This window comes from Diadema antillarum, unplaced genomic scaffold (assembly GCF_040938485.1).
Source record: "Diadema antillarum isolate AM-2024a unplaced genomic scaffold, OU_Dant_1.0 seq00002015_RagTag, whole genome shotgun sequence".
Taxonomy (NCBI): Eukaryota; Metazoa; Echinodermata; class Echinoidea; order Diadematoida; family Diadematidae; genus Diadema; species Diadema antillarum.
This window is the reverse complement of record NW_027272670.1, coordinates 180,448-197,823: the sequence shown is the minus strand read 5'-3', so window position 1 is coordinate 197,823 and position 17,376 is coordinate 180,448. Positions and strand designations below refer to the sequence as shown.

Here is a 17,376-nt window from a genome sequence, read left to right as displayed (position 1 = left end):
ATGATGTTTTTTTGAAACACTTAGTGTATTTAGGCCTATATCTAAGCATGGAGGTACCTCCATGATCTAAGCATATCCATGGCAGCCCGCAGGCTTAATTACGGACATTTTTTACATAAAACCAATTTGACACATTGAAAAATCACGGTGTACAAAACAGTAAAAGATACATTAAAAAAAATAAGAAATATCTATCTTGAACATTGCACAATAAAATTGACCTTTCGAGGCCTCCTACAAAATAAAAGCCAATATTGAGGTCGCAGTTTCTACTTATCACATGGACTCAGTAAACAAAACAAAGAGAACTATCATTAAAACAAATGTTCATAGGCCCTAAAAATTGATCTTGCCAATTAAAAGCAAACGTAATCATCATGTCAATTTAAATACTTATTACTATTAAGCCTATGCATTCCACACTTTCTCTATCAACATCGATGAAATCAATTACAATTTAGCTTCCTTCTTGCAACGGAAAGTTGCGATTGATTGCATCTATTGCAAGAATTAAGTCGAGTTGCAATTGATATTTGCAATCGATTGCAACTCGACTTAATTCTTGCAATTCCCCCCCCCCCCCCCCCCCCCCCCCCCCACTAAAACATAATTAGTGCTCGGGAATCTATTAACTTACAGGGTGATGAGATGGGGGATATAGCTCGAGGAATCATGTTGGGGTTAAACGTGGTAAAGATCAAGAATAAAGTCTGCACTTGTTAGTTTACGTAATTCGCTCGCAAATTTATCATCGTCCCAGATTTAGTTGAGGGCACATAAACCAAGTCCTTCCGATATTTAGACCATCGAATTCAAGTACACTCACTGTTATGTGATAAAATTGAATCGCTCTGACTGCAGCTGCTGAGGTGAAATAAAGATGCTAAATACGCAGGTACCTGCCGCTTTGCGCGGCCTTTGGCGTCTTTATTTTGTCGCACGGCCCACACCGCGCCGCGGCCGCCGCATGTGCATGTGTATCGCAGAAGAGCAGCATCTGCAGGTAGCACCGGTAGCAGTGCTTTGAAGAGAAGTGCTAGTGCAGTGGTAAGGTAGCCCTTTTCACTCATCTCCTACTAATGAATTATAACATTGTAGTCGGCATAGGATGCTGCTATATTTGTTTCTATTGCTCTTGTCTATTTTTATTGAACAGAATAGATCTAGATCTAGCTAGGTTATCTAGGCTGAGCTGAAGTCACCATCGCGCTCCTTTTGCCTTTACCGCCATCATGACCCCACATACTGCCTTTCACGTAAGTCATTTGAAACGGCTAAAGCCATAGCTACGACAGACCAGTAATCAGTATTAAACCAGTCCCACGGATCCCGGTAAAATAGGTTAGAAATGACTGCACACATTCTTGAGAGAAAATGTACTGTTTGTAGTTTGGTCACGTTATGAAAGATCTATCCTTGACCGACCGGGGGGTGGGGGTGGGGGGGGGGGGGGGGGGGGGTCCACGTCATCAGGTGTCTAGGACATAGAAAAAAAGCTTGTACAATATTTATATAATATTGGATGGCCTTGAGATTAATACAAGGAAATATTGGACGAGCTATGCACAAATATTGGACGAGTCGAAGACGAGTCCAATATTTTGATTAGCGAGTCCAATATTTCCTTGTATTAGTCGAAAATAGGACATCCAATATTATCATTATCATCCTACAGAGGATTTTAGCAAAGAATATTTTCACTTACCCTTTCTGTTTTCGAGTGCTGTACGGTCTCCTACTTAGCTACTGTATCTATACTTGATCCCGACATGGGGTATGATACAAGTACACTCTTCAGTGCAAGTCAATCTACATGTACTTCATTCCCTGATGTTGATAAAACAGTGATCTATGTATCCATGGTAGCCGTTATGTTACTGTTAGGCCGAGATCTAGCTAATTTAGACCAGAATTAGATGTTCTTGTATCCGAGATCTGAGACACAATTCACGTCACATCTACCGTAGATCGTGAAAGATCGAATTACTCGTACTGTAGTCCTATGGCCTACACTGTACTTACTATACACATAGCGTAACATGCATTCAAATGCAAGCGGCGGTGGCTGGCTACATGTATTTGTATATTGCGCGCGAGCTAGCTATCTAGCTGTAGCGCTGTGCTGAATCAGGATCGTCGCCTTCACAAAAAAAAAAAGAAGAAGAAAATGCAACTTGTTTTCATCAAACCTAAATTTAATTTCCTGGTATGAAAGTGATATTTTGAAAAATTGTATGCAAAACAATTTCAACTAATTGATATATGAAATTTGTCTGTATAAACACAGAATTTTAGAAGAAACGATATTTTAGTTAATTCGTGATTGACCAATCACAGACGTTTTTACTTCATATTTCAGGTCATCTCGTATATATCTCGGCCAATCACGGTGCAGTTTATAAAAACTTCGGGAATCCCCCTCTTGCCGTCCAATATTTTAAATATTGGTCGCCTCGGCAAAAAATATTGGTCGAGTTCAACAAACTTTCTAAGTGGGTCGGAGGTTATGAGGTTCGTCGACAAAATAACACTTGTATTTGGGCTCTAAAAATCCTCTGTATGGATAATAATCAGTAATGTGTAGTAGTAGAGGTCATGAGGTGGTTATTTGTTGTAACAGTTACGTATGACCCTATCCTTGGTTCGGAGTAGGCCTAGATACTTCATAGACATCACCTCAACTCATCTCACAGATTGAATGACTGGCAAAATCGTGAAATACTTGTAGGCCCCACCACAGTGCTCGTGCACCCGTGCATTAGCAAGCAAGGTTAGTTTAGGTTTATGGTTTGGTAGGGTTGTACCGTATTAATGCCATGGTTAAATTGGCCATTAAATTAGTCAAGGGACATTAGGGAGTCCTTCCGAGAATAAAAAGTTGAAGACCAAAGCAAAAAAGGGAGAAAGGGAGGACGAAAGATGCCATGCAGTGGAAGTCGACCCCACCGCTGTATCAATCTCGCGTAAACGCCGTTTGGTGGGGCCGCATTCACGAGTACTATACTGTGGAAGAAAGCCCCACCGCCGTGCTTATCTACCGATGAACGCCACACGGTAGGGCTGAATTCACAAGTATGAACAGGCGAGCTGCCGTATAGTACGGACACGCAGTGGTGGGGCCTTGGAGTATTTTACGAGTATGCCGAATGACTTCAACTTGATAACTGTATGAGCAGCTGAGGATGTGAGGCTCAGCTGCATGAACTGTTGTACTGATTTCATTCTTGTTCTGTTTAACTGCACTTCAAAGCCCAAAAGCCAGAAGGTGTTCAAAGCCAAAAAGTCCCACTGTAAACCAAGAGGCATTACATAGAGTGAGGATTTACGTGTAGGTGCACTATGTGTTCTGTGCCTGTCTCTAGAGATTCATCAACTTAACAAAGCACTTTCACAAATTTGTTTTAGGAAGTCATGTTTTCCATAATTTTGTTCTTCTGTGCATGCCTAGGTGAAAGAACAAATGCAGCTGATGAATTGAACTGAAATGGAGGATGAATGCAAGATAACTCTGACAGCAGTGAATAAACGAGAGTGGCCGGGGTCGACGCTGAAATCGCTCAATGCATTCCGACAGAGTGAGCAGACACTGTGCGACATATTTCTGCGAGGGGAGGACTCCACGTCCGCAGAGAGAGTACCCGCACACCGATGCGTCCTTGCTGCCAACAGCGTGTACTTCCACGCGATGTTTACCTCGGGCCTTGCGGAGAGCAACCGCGAGCACCAGGAGGTGACAATTCGGGGCATCGGGGTAGAGACCCTCGCTCTCATAGTAGACTTTCTGTACACTGGGAGCTGTCGGCTGTCCACAGGAACCATGCACAATGTGATGGACATACTGGCAGCCTCCACCATGCTTCAGGTCGATGAACTCTCGCATGCTTGCAGTGTGTACTTGGAGAAATATCTTGACTCAAATAATGCTCATGGTGGGTTTTTGCTTTTCTTCAACAGTCATGTCTCTTGTTTAAAAACTCTAGTGTAGAACTGTTATTTCAGAACTAGCCAAAAAAATAATGATACGTTTTAGTAAATCTGTAAGCACTAAAATTCCCATGAATTATGTTATTTGAGGTTTGGTTAAATCATATCAAAACTAAGAGGTTGATGAAAATAGTGTGCTCCAAATGATACTAACACAAGAGTGAGTGTGTGGAATTGGTGTCCAGAGTTGGGTCTCATTGGTTTTGATACAGACTTTCAGATTTTTCATTTGCTTGAATCATGAAGATCCATCAGTGACAATCTTTTATATGTGATTACTACATATGGTTGGTTTTTGTATAAAACTTTTTAAAGACTTTTTCCAGTTTAATAAATTTAAGAATGTGGAGTATATTTTGGTGGTTTTCCAAAGAGTATGCATATCCTTTTTATTGTACATAAGACATATGATGGACTTTCACTTTTTTCACTGATATATCAGACATACATTTATTGATGTATTCATTTCATTGGTAGGGCATTCTTCCTAAAGAGCTAGGTGTATCATAGTTTCATCGTGACGTAATACCAATATGTGATTGTGTTGATTTATTGTTTTTAGACATGAAGACATGCAGGTTACACTTGGCCTGAAAACTTAGACACGTAAAGTCTAATTAATGGAATAGTCATACCCCTCATACTCAATGTCTTCCTGGTCATCTGCCTGGCTGACACCATTCCACCAAAAGGTAGTGATGCAGTCCACCTGTTCTCTTGATTGTGTGTGACACATCATAAACTTGCTTCAACATAATGCTGCATCACGGTCTGTTCACCTGTTTAGAACTCTGGCTATTTGGAGAAAGGTACGGTCTGACGGATTTTGCTGAATCCTGCAAGAGATACGTGCAGACGTACTTCCAAATTATCAGCAGAAGTGACTACTTGATTGAGCTCGGCAGCCAAGATATTGTCCCCTTCCTCAGTCTGGGGGAAGTGAACATGGGTAAGCCACTTTAGATATACCGATGTCTTTTTATGAGAAGAGCTTGATGTAAAACCTTAAAGGGGATGGCTTGTAAATGATCAGTGGGACTCAGTGGAAATGCTGGGGGATGATTGTTCCAATCCTTGTGGGATTCAATTAAGAGTATATTATATATCTATTGTTGTGTGAAAATTATTTGCTTCAGAATGGTCTCATGTTCAAGTAATGTGCAGTCTAATGGTTCCAGGCTCGCATGCCTGTACAGTGACGGGGCATTAAAGGCAGCCGATCGCCATCCCTAATGGTACGTAAACTCCGAACGACCGAAGTTTGTGCATGCAATTGCGCAATGCTACCACTGAGACAAGTGTGTGTGTGTGCGTGTGTGTGTACGCATCATACACAAACATTGAGCTGCGGTGATTGAAGGAGAGAGGCCAGAAGACGCTGCGGCGTGTGCGTGTGTGTGTGTGTGTGTGTGTGTGTGCGTGTGTGTGTACGCATCATACACAAATATTGTCACCGCGAGCTGCGGTGATTGGAGGAGAGAGGCCAGAAGACGCGTGGCTCTTTTGGCCTCTCTTCATGCGCATGCACACTGAGAGTGGGCGTCCATTCGGAAGCTCTCGTGGCTCGCTGGGACAGCCATTTTGGGTTAGGAGATAAGCACAGGGAGCTCTCTTGTAGCCTACCGTATTTTCGCTGACCCATTGAGCCAGCGCTATTCTCATTCGGGGGTCACTACATTTGATACAGAATGGGGGAGGCAGCGTGTTGCGTTCGTCTCCGTGCCGCACAAACCACTCGCCACGACTGAGTGTCTTTAAACTGCACATTACTTGAATATGAGACTGTTCTGAAGCAAATGATTTTCACACAATAGTATTTGTACTCTTAAATGAATCCCACAAGAATTGGAACAATCATCCCTCAGCATTCCCACTGATTCCCACTGATCAATTACTAGCCATCCCCTTTAATAATAGCTTTTTAATGATAAGACAATAACAAAGATGGAGCGAGAAATAAAAGAAGAAGAAAAGAGAATGCATGCAGGGAGAAAAAGTGGCAGAGTGAGGAACAGGAGATAATACAAAAAAGTGATGGGGATGACAGATTTAAGGAAAGTAAGAAGATGAAGTGTATTAAGAGGAGAAAGATTTGTGATAGATGTAACAAATAAGAATCATGATCACGATTGATATTTGAACGATGTAGAGTACCAAGTTTCATAGAATAACAATTCAATTCATGTAGTGTCTTTGCGCAAATTTGTTTACAGTGCTTCACAGCAAAGTGAGAAACCACCGCAAAGTCTAAAAGAAATGATGTAATATTCTGGTGTGGGTGCAGAACAGATGATTTAGTGCCAGTTTTTTTTATGCCTCCGCCACAAAGTGGTGCCGGAGGCATTATGTTTTCGGGTTGTCTGTCCGTCCGTCCTTCCGTCTGTAATCAATTTTGTGGACAGCGTAACTAAAAAAAAAAACGTTTGAGCTATCTTAATGAAACTTGGCATGTACTGTACACTGTATATGCATGAATGGGTGAAGTTGTCCCTATCAACTTTTGGTTGCACATGCTCAAGATCAGAGGTCAGAAGGTCAAGGTCAAATGCTCAAAATTTCACTATTTCCCCATATCCATGCAATGCCTGAAGGTATTTTCTTAAAACTTAGTGTATACAGTATTCGAACTGCCAAATTAAGATTCTCCAGAGAGAGTTTTGAGTCACAAGGTCAAAGGCCAGGGGTCAAAGGTTAAGTCAAAAGGTTGAAATTTTATGTTTTTCTCCATATCTCGCAAATGGTTCAAGGTATCTTTGTGGAAATATGCATGTACTTATGGGCAGTGATTATCTAGGGAAGTTGGGGTCATGGGTCAAAGGTCAGGGGGTCAATGGTCAAGGTCAACTTCTCAAAATGTCACCACTTCCCTCATATTTATGCAATGCCTGAAGGATCTTTTTTTTAAAACTTGATATATGCCTGTATTACCCAATATATATTCTGTGGGAAGTTTCTTGCCAAAAGGTCAAAGGTCAAAGGTCAAGTGCTAAATTGCACTTCTTTATATCTCGAAAGTAGCTTTTAAGGTATCATCATGAAACTTACATACATATTTATGCATGTTCTACCTAACTGATTCTCTTTGGAACTTTGAGGTCAAAGGTCAAATGCCAAGTTTAAATATTAATATTTTACCATTTGATACTGAAATTACATTTTTTTCCATACCTTGAAAATCATTCCATGCATAAACTTATAAAAGGATCAAAAGTCAAGGGCAATTCCGTGAAAAATGTTACCCGAGGGTGGAAAAATTTAAATCAAGAAACAACTTTGTTTTACCCTGGAAAGTATTCAGGAAGCGTCATATCAAACTGATATGATGAAAAAAAATTGGTACAATTTGGGAAAAATGTAATTTTTTAGGTATTGAAATCATGTGTTTTTTCTAAGACATTGCAGAAAAATTCAGTATAATTTGCATGTAATTCTTCTGAAGTAGAAATTTTCCCTATAAAATGACTTTCAGGCAACCATTTTTATGCTATGATAAAGCTGATGACTCATTTCTACATCATCCTCCTTGATATCGAAAGAAAATAATTCTTTCTTAAAATATGAGCATTTCAGTTTTTTGAATTTCCACTTCTTTCAAAGTGTAATGTCCGTAACGTTTTAGATGTAAAAGTTCTTGTAACACACTGTGTTTTGGTCTAATTTTGTTCTAAATTCAAATGCAAAGCTAAAATGTGATATCACACAACATATCCACACAGTTTTTCGGGAACCTGCATAATTCCTTTTAAAAAGCGTTACGGACATTACAAAACCAATGCGTTACGGACATTACACATTTGGGGCAAAAGTATTAGCTACATATGATTATTAGGAATAGCTTGGATTCTACCCTACAATATTGATATCTGTCACAATGAATGCCCTAGCCCTTGCATGAAAATTGATTTGGGACTTTACTCAGCAACAAGTGCAATGTTTCAACAAGGTTTTGACTAATCTTCTGCATTCCTCTACAATCGTATTTCTTGTGTCTACTTATTTCTCCCATGAAATACGTGTACATGGATGCAAGCTATCTTTATGACAGCAACAGCATATCAAGTTGAGTAATTATACTATGATGGCAAGAATGTATGTTAAAACAGTCAAAAACATCTCTGGACAAGGCCATTTACACAATGTATGGTCAGTTGTGGTCTGACTTGTCTGTTAAGGAAATACAGTCCAACCTCAAGTTCTAACCATGTCATGAATGGTAGCCATCTGGATAAGATGATATTGCTGGATAAGGGAGATACACTGTATGCTCACGCATGACACTTGTCAGCATATCGTGTAGGATATTATTAATTGACTATTCAATATTATAATTTACATGAAAATTTCATGTTTTATTATTCAATAATGTGGAAATCAAATGGAATGTGAATGAAATACACTTCCTCATTATTCCTTCTAGCAACAGTGTTTTGGTTGTTAGAAATATAATGCTGTACCATAGTGAATAACATTTATGTCCTGAATCACAATTACCTTGTAAAGAATAAAAAAGTGATATGTACTTTTAGTCATATTTTGCACCGAATTAGGCAAAAAAAAAAAAATAATAATAATGTGCCAGTCCATATCTGGATAATAGAGCAATCCAGAAAAGTGATTGCTGGATAACTGAGGTTGGACTTTATGAAATGAGAATAGTCCATCAATTATGAAATTTCTGAAAAGACAAGGATCCATGAATATTTCTTTGAGTGTAGTGAAGGAGAGCCATTTCTAGAACAGGATGGAATCATTAGTATTAGACCCTCTCCAACAATTGGTCAAGAACACCTTTCTTGCTTCCAAGGTGATTGATTTGGAAGCAGAATAAACAATATTCTCCAAAACAGACTTTTCTGACCCTGGAAAAGACTGTTGTACTTCAACAAACTGTTAGGGAAAAAAGAAAGTAAAACTAAACATTCATTGTGTAAAAATACATACTGAGCATTTGTTGAACCATTATTTTATTTGATTTTGATTATGCATTAGTTTTGATTAAAATAAAAGTTGCTTATTCGTGCAGAGTTATGCTCAGTGATGGCTGTGTAGATGTGAATAAAAAGTGTAATGTCCGTAACATTTCTTTAAAATTACATTTTGAGTAATTAAAAGTTTGAATATCATAATAGAAAGTCAAAAGGCTGATCTGTATGTTATCTTTAGATCATAACTTTATTGCAGGCATTAAATAAGTTGATTAAATTCCAATATGATAGAAAAGTCAACAAATTGTTAAAGTAGGGGTCCATACTGACCAAATAGTCCTCAAATTGGCAACTCCTGAAATAAAAGAACTCCTGAAAGGGCTATAGTAGCATTGTCCAATGTGTATTGATTACCATCCAAGTGAAATGGATAAAAAATATTAATACTTGCACGTGACTCCTGCCACTTAATGAAAGTGGACAAATCTGTAATGTCCGTAACGCTTAGAATGTAATGTCCGTAACACCACAATTATGGCTATAGGAGGTACATGTGCCATCTGTTTCACTAAATTTGATTTTATTTTCTTTAAACATTTCTTTACCTTTCAATTTATTCCTACATTGGTCTATTTATGTGCTTAAACTCACAGACTTTTCAATGATTGTATAGGCATGCAAAAAGTCATGTCCAAAAAATGTAATGTCCTTAACGGCCAACATTTTATGCAGTAAGTGCCATATGATGTGGTGAAATGGATTGAAATTTTCACTGTTTATGATTTAGCCTCATATGTGAGTGATTCCACTGTATGAGTTCAGAATGAAAATATTTTGTTATCTTAATGACCTTTTGAAGTTGCAAATTTTGTCTGAAATGTAATGTCCGTAACGCTGAAACTGCCCTCAAGTAAAAATCCTCAATTCCCCAAATACCTGCACTCTGACATTTTAATCATTCATCCAATTAAATCTAGTTCTAGGAAAGTGAACATTCAGCCTATTTGTGGCAAGCCTGTTATTTTAATATTTTGCCAATTATGTGAAACTGTCATCACACATTGTCAAGACATTGCACTATAGACCTATAAGGAGAACCATGCATTATGGCGGAGGCACACCAGTCGCCGTAGCGACATTTCTAGTTGAGAAATGTTGTGGAAGAGATGAAGATGCAATGTTATCCATTATTTCTTGTTTTTATGGGATCATGGAGAAGAGTGTGTAAAGGCTGTTGAGAAAAATGAAAAGACAAACTCGTAGAAAATGGTGAAGGTAACTTAAAAGTTATGGTTGCCTTGACAGGAAGCCATGAGGCTAGTGAAGACGTAATGGTGGAGCTTCTCCTGAGATGGGTGCAGCACGACCCTCAAACAAGGATAGCAGACATGGGCGTGGTCGCCAGGAGTATACAGTGGGACCAGGTTTCTATGGCAGCAAGGAATCAATTCCAGTCATTCCTGGAGAGCCATCAGGAGTGTTATGACTTTGGTATGTTTGCATTGTCAGCACTTTTATGTGATGTGGTGATGTTGATGGCTGATGAGTGGTATAAAAAAGTTTGCTGTTTCAAAGTCAAATGTGATATCTTGGCAAGATGGTGAAATGATGAGATGCATATCTCATGCTACAGCTTGGATCAACAGTTCCATTTTTGCTGAGAGGTGCATGCAATGCTGTACAAAATTGTCCTGCAAACAAAAGTCACTGCCACCTGCATATACAAAATTGTATAAATGTTTAACATTTGATCCCTTTACGTTTATTCAGATTTTAATCTCATCAAAAGCAAGATTGTAATCAGTAGGGGTACTGTGGCATAGGGGATAAGACTTTGACTTTTCAATCAGAACAATGCTTGGGTAATGATAAGGGCAGGGCCCTCTAGAAGAGCAGTGGCAACACTGAAGAGACAACCATGGATAAAGAAAGACCATAATATTATATCAGTGTTAGTACATGTTTTTTTATTTTATCCTATACTGAGAAATGTTTTATTACCAACTAAGATTAAGTTAACATAAATGGACTTTCTACTTTTTGAAACCTTTGTGTTGTAGATGACAGCATCCATGGAATTTTTGATGGCATCTCCACAGCATCTTCAAAGGTTCCTAGACCGCCAAGACAGTTTTTCAGCTCACTCTGTGTCATCGGAGGTCTGCAGAACTCACGGGCAGGGTGGTAACATTTTTCTGTTCCAATTACAGTAGTCTGTTTAAAACACTTATGATTGCTGTTTCTAATAGATGGAAACTGTATCACCCATTTGATTGACTCATGATTCACTATGACAAAGACAACGTTTTTACATGGCTATGCCATGGATTCACGCTCAAGTCAAGTCAATATGAGAATCCAGAAGGGTGTTCAAAAATAAATGACTAGACACAGTACAAGAGTATGTATGATTGTCATATATATATACAATAGAATAATGCTATAAGGTTTGGGCAGCTCTGTCCTGTGCAAGTAACTTTTTCTGTAAATTTTATATCCTATTTGTGACCATTTCAGTGTACTATTGTAAATTGTTAGATATATATCCATGTACTTGTCTTTGTTTTGTTTCATTATTTTTTGTATTATAATCAAGAAGTGATAAAGCATTTCTATATGATTTAGTTGCCAGTTTTAGGAGATTGCCCTGTTTGAAAGAGATGTAAAGATAAAACTTAAAAATAGAGTAGATTCTTGAGGTATGAAGAAGGATTGAAAATGAACATGCTTCATTTGATCCCATTTGTAGGGTGTACAAAGATGATTTGAATCTTCTTGTGTAACCCATTAAGGATGAGCTGATTTGCTGCAGCACACATTTCCCATAGCCACCTGCCTGATTATACTCGGGACTAGTCTTCAACAAGTTAAAATAAGATGAGATTTGTGTTGGTCAAGAAATGAAAACATCTTCAAATGAGATTGATTGTTTCACTGGATAGTCCTTTGACACTTCCTGTATAGAACGCATGTAACATTCATGTTCTTTTTTTGATGCATTCAGGCGCTGGGGCCCACAGACAAATTCCATGGAGGTCGCCGACATCAGTGTGAGAGATGGCACCTTGATCAGGAGATGGGCCAAGCCCCGGGGGTTCCACAGCCACATCACCACCAGCGCCAACCACCGATTCCTACCCTTCCAGGGCCGACTGTACGCAGTCGTAGTGCAGGACAAGTCCGGACTGGCCCTCTCGTCGATGGCGCGACCCCACCAAGCCGCCGGCGAGAGGGGTGAGATCTTGATCCTCAGTGTGGCTAACATCATCAGTGGCAGCCTGAAGCCTGTGAGGACGCTCCCCCGTGATGTCGCGTCGGTCTGGTGGGAGCTCATGGACAAGCACAACTATGTCCAGGCCGTGGACGAGGCAGAGGGCGTGGTCTACCTCTGTGGATGCACAGAGCAGCGGGACGGGGCAGCTGCAAAGCGAGTCTTCAGGCTTGACCTCAAGGAAGACCAAATCCTGGAGCTGGCCAGTCTACCCTCTCCAAGGTCAGCTGAAAATAGCACAATTTCAGAAGAATAATGCAGATTGTAAGCATATGTGTCCCTTTCACAAGCCTCCAAATTAGATTCCTTTCTTTATCTGGTATAATTGTTAGAGGTAGGTTATTCAGACCTTTCCTCAGAGTAAGAACTGGAAACTTCTTTATGATGGAGGGGGAACACATGCTATAGATTTCCAGTAAATTTATTTGGTTCTTGAAAAATTGCAACCATTATTTTCAGTGCTAAAGGGGAGCTTTTTTTTTTCATTGAAAAAAAAAAATCATGAGGTGTATTACCATTAGTTCTCATCCTTGATGTTAGATGACATTATTCTTTGATCATGCAAAACTTTGTAACATTTGCTCAAGGGATGTATGACCTCTAATGCTAATAAATATCTCTCTATTAAAGTCTTTCTTGCTGTAACCTATTAAGTTGTATTTCAATGCAGCTGTCCATGAAAGGTTTCAAAGTACAGTCCATTAATTGTTTGCAAATTTCCTTAGTATTTTTCATCTTGTTTTATAGCTTGCATAAATAAAACTAGTTCTTAGTAGTATGCTGTCTTCACATTTAATTGTTGATCACCATTTAAGATTCCCATGGGAATAAAGATAAATAAAGCAAACTATGACATATTGTCCCAGGTTTTACTAATCTGGGGATATATATATGAGTTGTGTGTCAAACTCTAGTTACAAGTTGAAATTTCTTTCCTTATGAAGTCGTGTATATAAACAAAGAATGTCATTGTTATGTGTACACTATTAAAGCTGTAAAGGTCTGTTTTTATTAATGGATAAACGCAATTTTGAAGTGATTTAGTGACAAGAAATGTAGTTAAGTTGGAAGGAAGAGTCAAATGTGAAGGTCATAGGTGTTCTTTCTTTTTTTCTTTCTTTTGCTTCCCGTACTGCTGTAGATCCCACCACAGGGCTATTGTAGCCAATGGAACACTGTTTGTCCTGGGTGGTGTAGACTGGACACTATCCCCTCTTTCCTCTGTCCTGAGGTATAATTCCAAGAACTGTGAGTGGGAAGAAGTGAGCTCCATGCATGAACCAAAGATAGATGGTGCATTTGCTTGTGTCGGTAAGAATATTTTGAGACTACAAAGGCAGGGATTTCAATCTTTGTTTTTAATGCACTAAAAAAAAAACACAATTTTCAGTGATGGGGCTTCTTTGACATCTAATCATTGATCATTGTGTGTCTAAACTGAACTTAGAAGCGTTCATCATATTTCAGATCCCATAACCAGCCAGCCTGTTGAATTGTTGCAATTGTTGTAATTCAGATTATCTAATTGACAAAAGCGACAAAATGGAAGCAACAAGGAAATATTTGGGATATTAATGTCAGCCTGCAATTTGTTTCTGCCATAGTAAGTGTTAGTGGCTACTACATAAGATTGTTTTGCTGTCATTGTGTACCACAGTGCCAGAAGCTGTGACAACCAAGCAAAAGCAGAAAAAAAAGAAAAAAAATGAAGTAGCGCTGGTGTGATGAGCAAGCAAAAGCAGAAACAAAAAAAAAAAGGAAAAAAGTGAAATAGCGCTAGATAAAAAGCCGTCAGTGAAGTTAGTTTCATGATACCATGTTGAAGTTATCAATACATTTTCCCTCCAACTTCCTCCTTCAGATGGAAAGATTTACGCCACCGGGGGCTCGACGTCCAAGATGCGCTCCAGGGGTGTGGAAGTCTACGACGCAAGCCTGGACCTCTGGACCTCGCTCTCTCCCCTGACTGTCTCCAGAGTGAACCACAGACTAGTGGATGTAGGAGCCTTTCTCTTTGCTATCGGCGGTATGTGCAATCATGAACCCGGCATTCAGCGGAACCTCGTTATAAAGAGCTACAGAGACTCCAACTCTCCCGATTTCGACGGGAGATCTTCTGCCGAAAGCCCATTTTTGCAGAATCTCCCGTTCTCCCGCTTGAGATTTAATTTCTCCCGCTTGAAATGATTTCATACTTAATTTCATTGTATGTTGAAAAAATAAGCCTTAGATATCGCGAGAGAGCATCTAGAACCCTAGACTGCAAGGAACTTGGTGCTCATGATGTGCGCTTCGCACACATCAAGTTGGAGTCTCCCGTTTGCTAGGGGTTTCAGGTGGGAGAATCTCCAGACCAGAAGGTTGGAGTCTCTGGAGCTACTTGGAATCACTGAAATTTCCTTGCTTTATCAGGAATATCTTTGTATCAGGGATAAAAAAAAACCCCAAAAGATTATAAAAGGGATGTGAACTGCAAAAATCACCTCGTTATATCCGGTATCTCGCTGTATCCAACCTCTTCATAGTGAGGTTCCCCTGTACTGTTAGTATATGAATTTGGTATCCTTTCTCCTTAGTAGTCGAGAGGCTTGGGCTCATATCAAATTCACATTTGATATTAACCCTATTCTAACTGGGGGGGTCAATTTGACCCCCCCCTCGACATTTTGCGCTGCGATTCCGCAACGCGCAAAGATTTTGCCGCGTCGTTTCATGACTTTTTTCTTTGAAGTCTCCCGCATATTTTGAGACCAAATTTGCGATGTTTGGGTACACTGTTCTGAAGTTACGTAATGTTTTGCATATGCATGTCAACCCGAAAATTGCTCGAATTCATGATATCGTGTGCAAATCCAATGCAAATTGTGTTTTTTGGTTAAATTGATATAAATTAGATTATTTCAACTTTTAACCATTGAAATTAATCAATTTTAATGTAGATAAGCTTGAAAAAGTGCCTGCAACAAATTTTGGCCAAAAAACAGTAGAAAACAAAAGGTAAAAAAACAATGAAATACATAAGAAATTAACAAAACAATGAAAAACAGAAGAAACTCATTTTGATTGTGCTATTTTTTTACAAGAAAATTGTTCGATGTGTCTTGAGGAACTCTAACACAAAAATTTAGCAATTCAGTCTTTTTAATGGAGTTATAGGTGAAAATATGATTTCATGCGTAAATTTGCATAATTAATTTACTAAAAATAGAAAATCAAAATTTTTCTTTTGTATGACCATGTAATCTTGTAGTTGACATCCGGCTCTATGTTCAGGCAAAATTTTGCGGTGATCGCGTGATCGGCGGCCAAGATCTGAAGGGGGGTCAAATTGACCCCCCCCCCCCCCCCCCCCCAGTAAAAACTTGGTCTCAAATAGCCGAGTTAGAATAGGGTTAAAGCTTTGGAATTTTTTTTTTTTTTTAGTTGTCATTATAATGCCATCTCCTGTCATAAAACCTGCTTGATTTTACTACTTTTATCAGATTTTTTTTTTTTTTTTTTTTTTTTTTAATATACATACATGTATGCTGCAGCTTACGTATCCTCCAGAATACACTTTTTTTTTTCTTTTCCAGTATTGTGTTATCACATGCTAGGGTATCAGGGATTTTTTGATGAAATGAGTTGGTATAGACTCTGCAGGCTTTCTTGCTACACCTGATGCCATAATATGGCAGTGCAAACAATGTTTAAGTGAATATATACATATGGGGACTACATGTGTCTTTAGAGTTCTATGACATTGCCTATTAAATCACTTGCATGTTCTTAATAATAGATACTTAATTTGCCCTTTTTCCAGTCAGTGGACCCTGAATGAGATCTGTTGCAAATATTTGGTGCCGTAGAAATTCACATTTATTCTCTGCCGAATCCCATGCATTCAGGTCAGTCGTACTCAGGTGAGAACGGAGGGGCCAGAAACGTGCAGCGAAGGGTGGAGAGGTACAGCATCGCCGACAACACCTGGGAGGATGCATGGGACATGGACGAGTGCAGATGGGGCATGACTGCCTTTGCCCTTTGAACAACAAGCTATATCGATAGCCCACCACAATACCTGGAAAGCAGTGTCAAAGTTGGCCCTGGGGCAGTGTTGGGACTCTCCTATATACAAGTATGGAATCTCTTATAAAGAGGTTGGATATCTCACACCCCTTCAATACAACAAGGTGATTTTGCAACTTCCAACTCTGTATATTTCTTTATTTTTGTACCCTGTCACCCCGATATAGTAAAAACACAGTGTAACAAGACAGTTGTGGTCTTGTAGGTCCTCATTATTACAAGGTTCCTTTGTATGACAGGCCACCCCCTGACAACAGTTTACCTCTCTCTATGGTGTCAAACAGTACTCCTCCATTTTGTCACTGTTGAATGCATGGGCTGTTTCAGCTTGGGAGTAATGTTTTTTCCATGTTATAAACTGATATCGTGTCCAATTTTCTAAAGAAATTTTTGAAAGTGAGGGAGATTTGCAAAAGGGAACTACCACCTCTGTTGAAATAGGTCTGTATAATTTATTGGTATCATAAAGGCACAACTTCAACAAAAGCTATAAATTTCTGAATCTAGCTCAATGTGGGACATAACCTCCCCCAACCCCCATCTCAACCCCACCTCCACTTTATCTCCACCCTTCATACTACCAGTGTGAGCTCAAATGCTCCCAAAGTGTACCATACTGTTACCGTGCCAAAAATGGACCACTTCCCAATGTGCTCCAAAAGCACACTGTACCATACTGTACCATGCAACAGAGCATGTGAATGCAAGTGGTCCAAAGGTGTATTGTACCACTTGTTGACATGAGAAGAATGTGCATGTCACTCGCACTTCATCATGATACAAAGAGTTTATTCTCTGTGTTCAGGGTTCATACACTTCCACATTCTCAAAATTCCCTGACTTTCCATGACTTTCCAGAGCAGAAAATGTAAATTTCCATGACCATTTTACACGATGTACACATCTTATTCTAAAGTGTGTAAAAATACATCATCATAATACTAGGAAGCAAAACACAAAACAAGTGTGTATACTCGGTTATCCATTTTTATGCTTTGTTCTGAAAGAAGCTCCTTAAAGGGGAATTTTCCCCAAACAACAATGTGGATTAGGTGAGTAGAAAACAATTTTAGAAACCCGACAGTAAAATGTTGAGCAAATTTTGATAACCTGTTAACAAGAATTATG

The 17,376-nt window shown here is 39.2% G+C and overlaps 1 protein-coding gene across 1 annotated transcript; it reads left to right on the top strand.

The window, feature by feature from the left end:
• Nucleotides 1-1,009: 1,009 nt before the first annotated feature.
• LOC139713609 (kelch repeat and BTB domain-containing protein 12-like) lies at nt 1,010-16,207 on the top strand. Its single transcript, XM_071625317.1, has 10 exons — nt 1,010-1,047; nt 3,449-3,929; nt 4,772-4,933; nt 8,157-8,164; nt 10,226-10,386; nt 10,977-11,090; nt 11,914-12,402; nt 13,322-13,491; nt 14,042-14,206; nt 16,068-16,207. The coding sequence occupies exons 2-10, from the start codon at nt 3,485-3,487 to the stop codon at nt 16,205-16,207; spliced, it is 1,854 nt and encodes a 617-aa protein (XP_071481418.1). The 5' UTR covers nt 1,010-1,047; nt 3,449-3,484.
• The last annotated feature ends 1,169 nt before the right edge of the window (nt 16,208-17,376 follow it).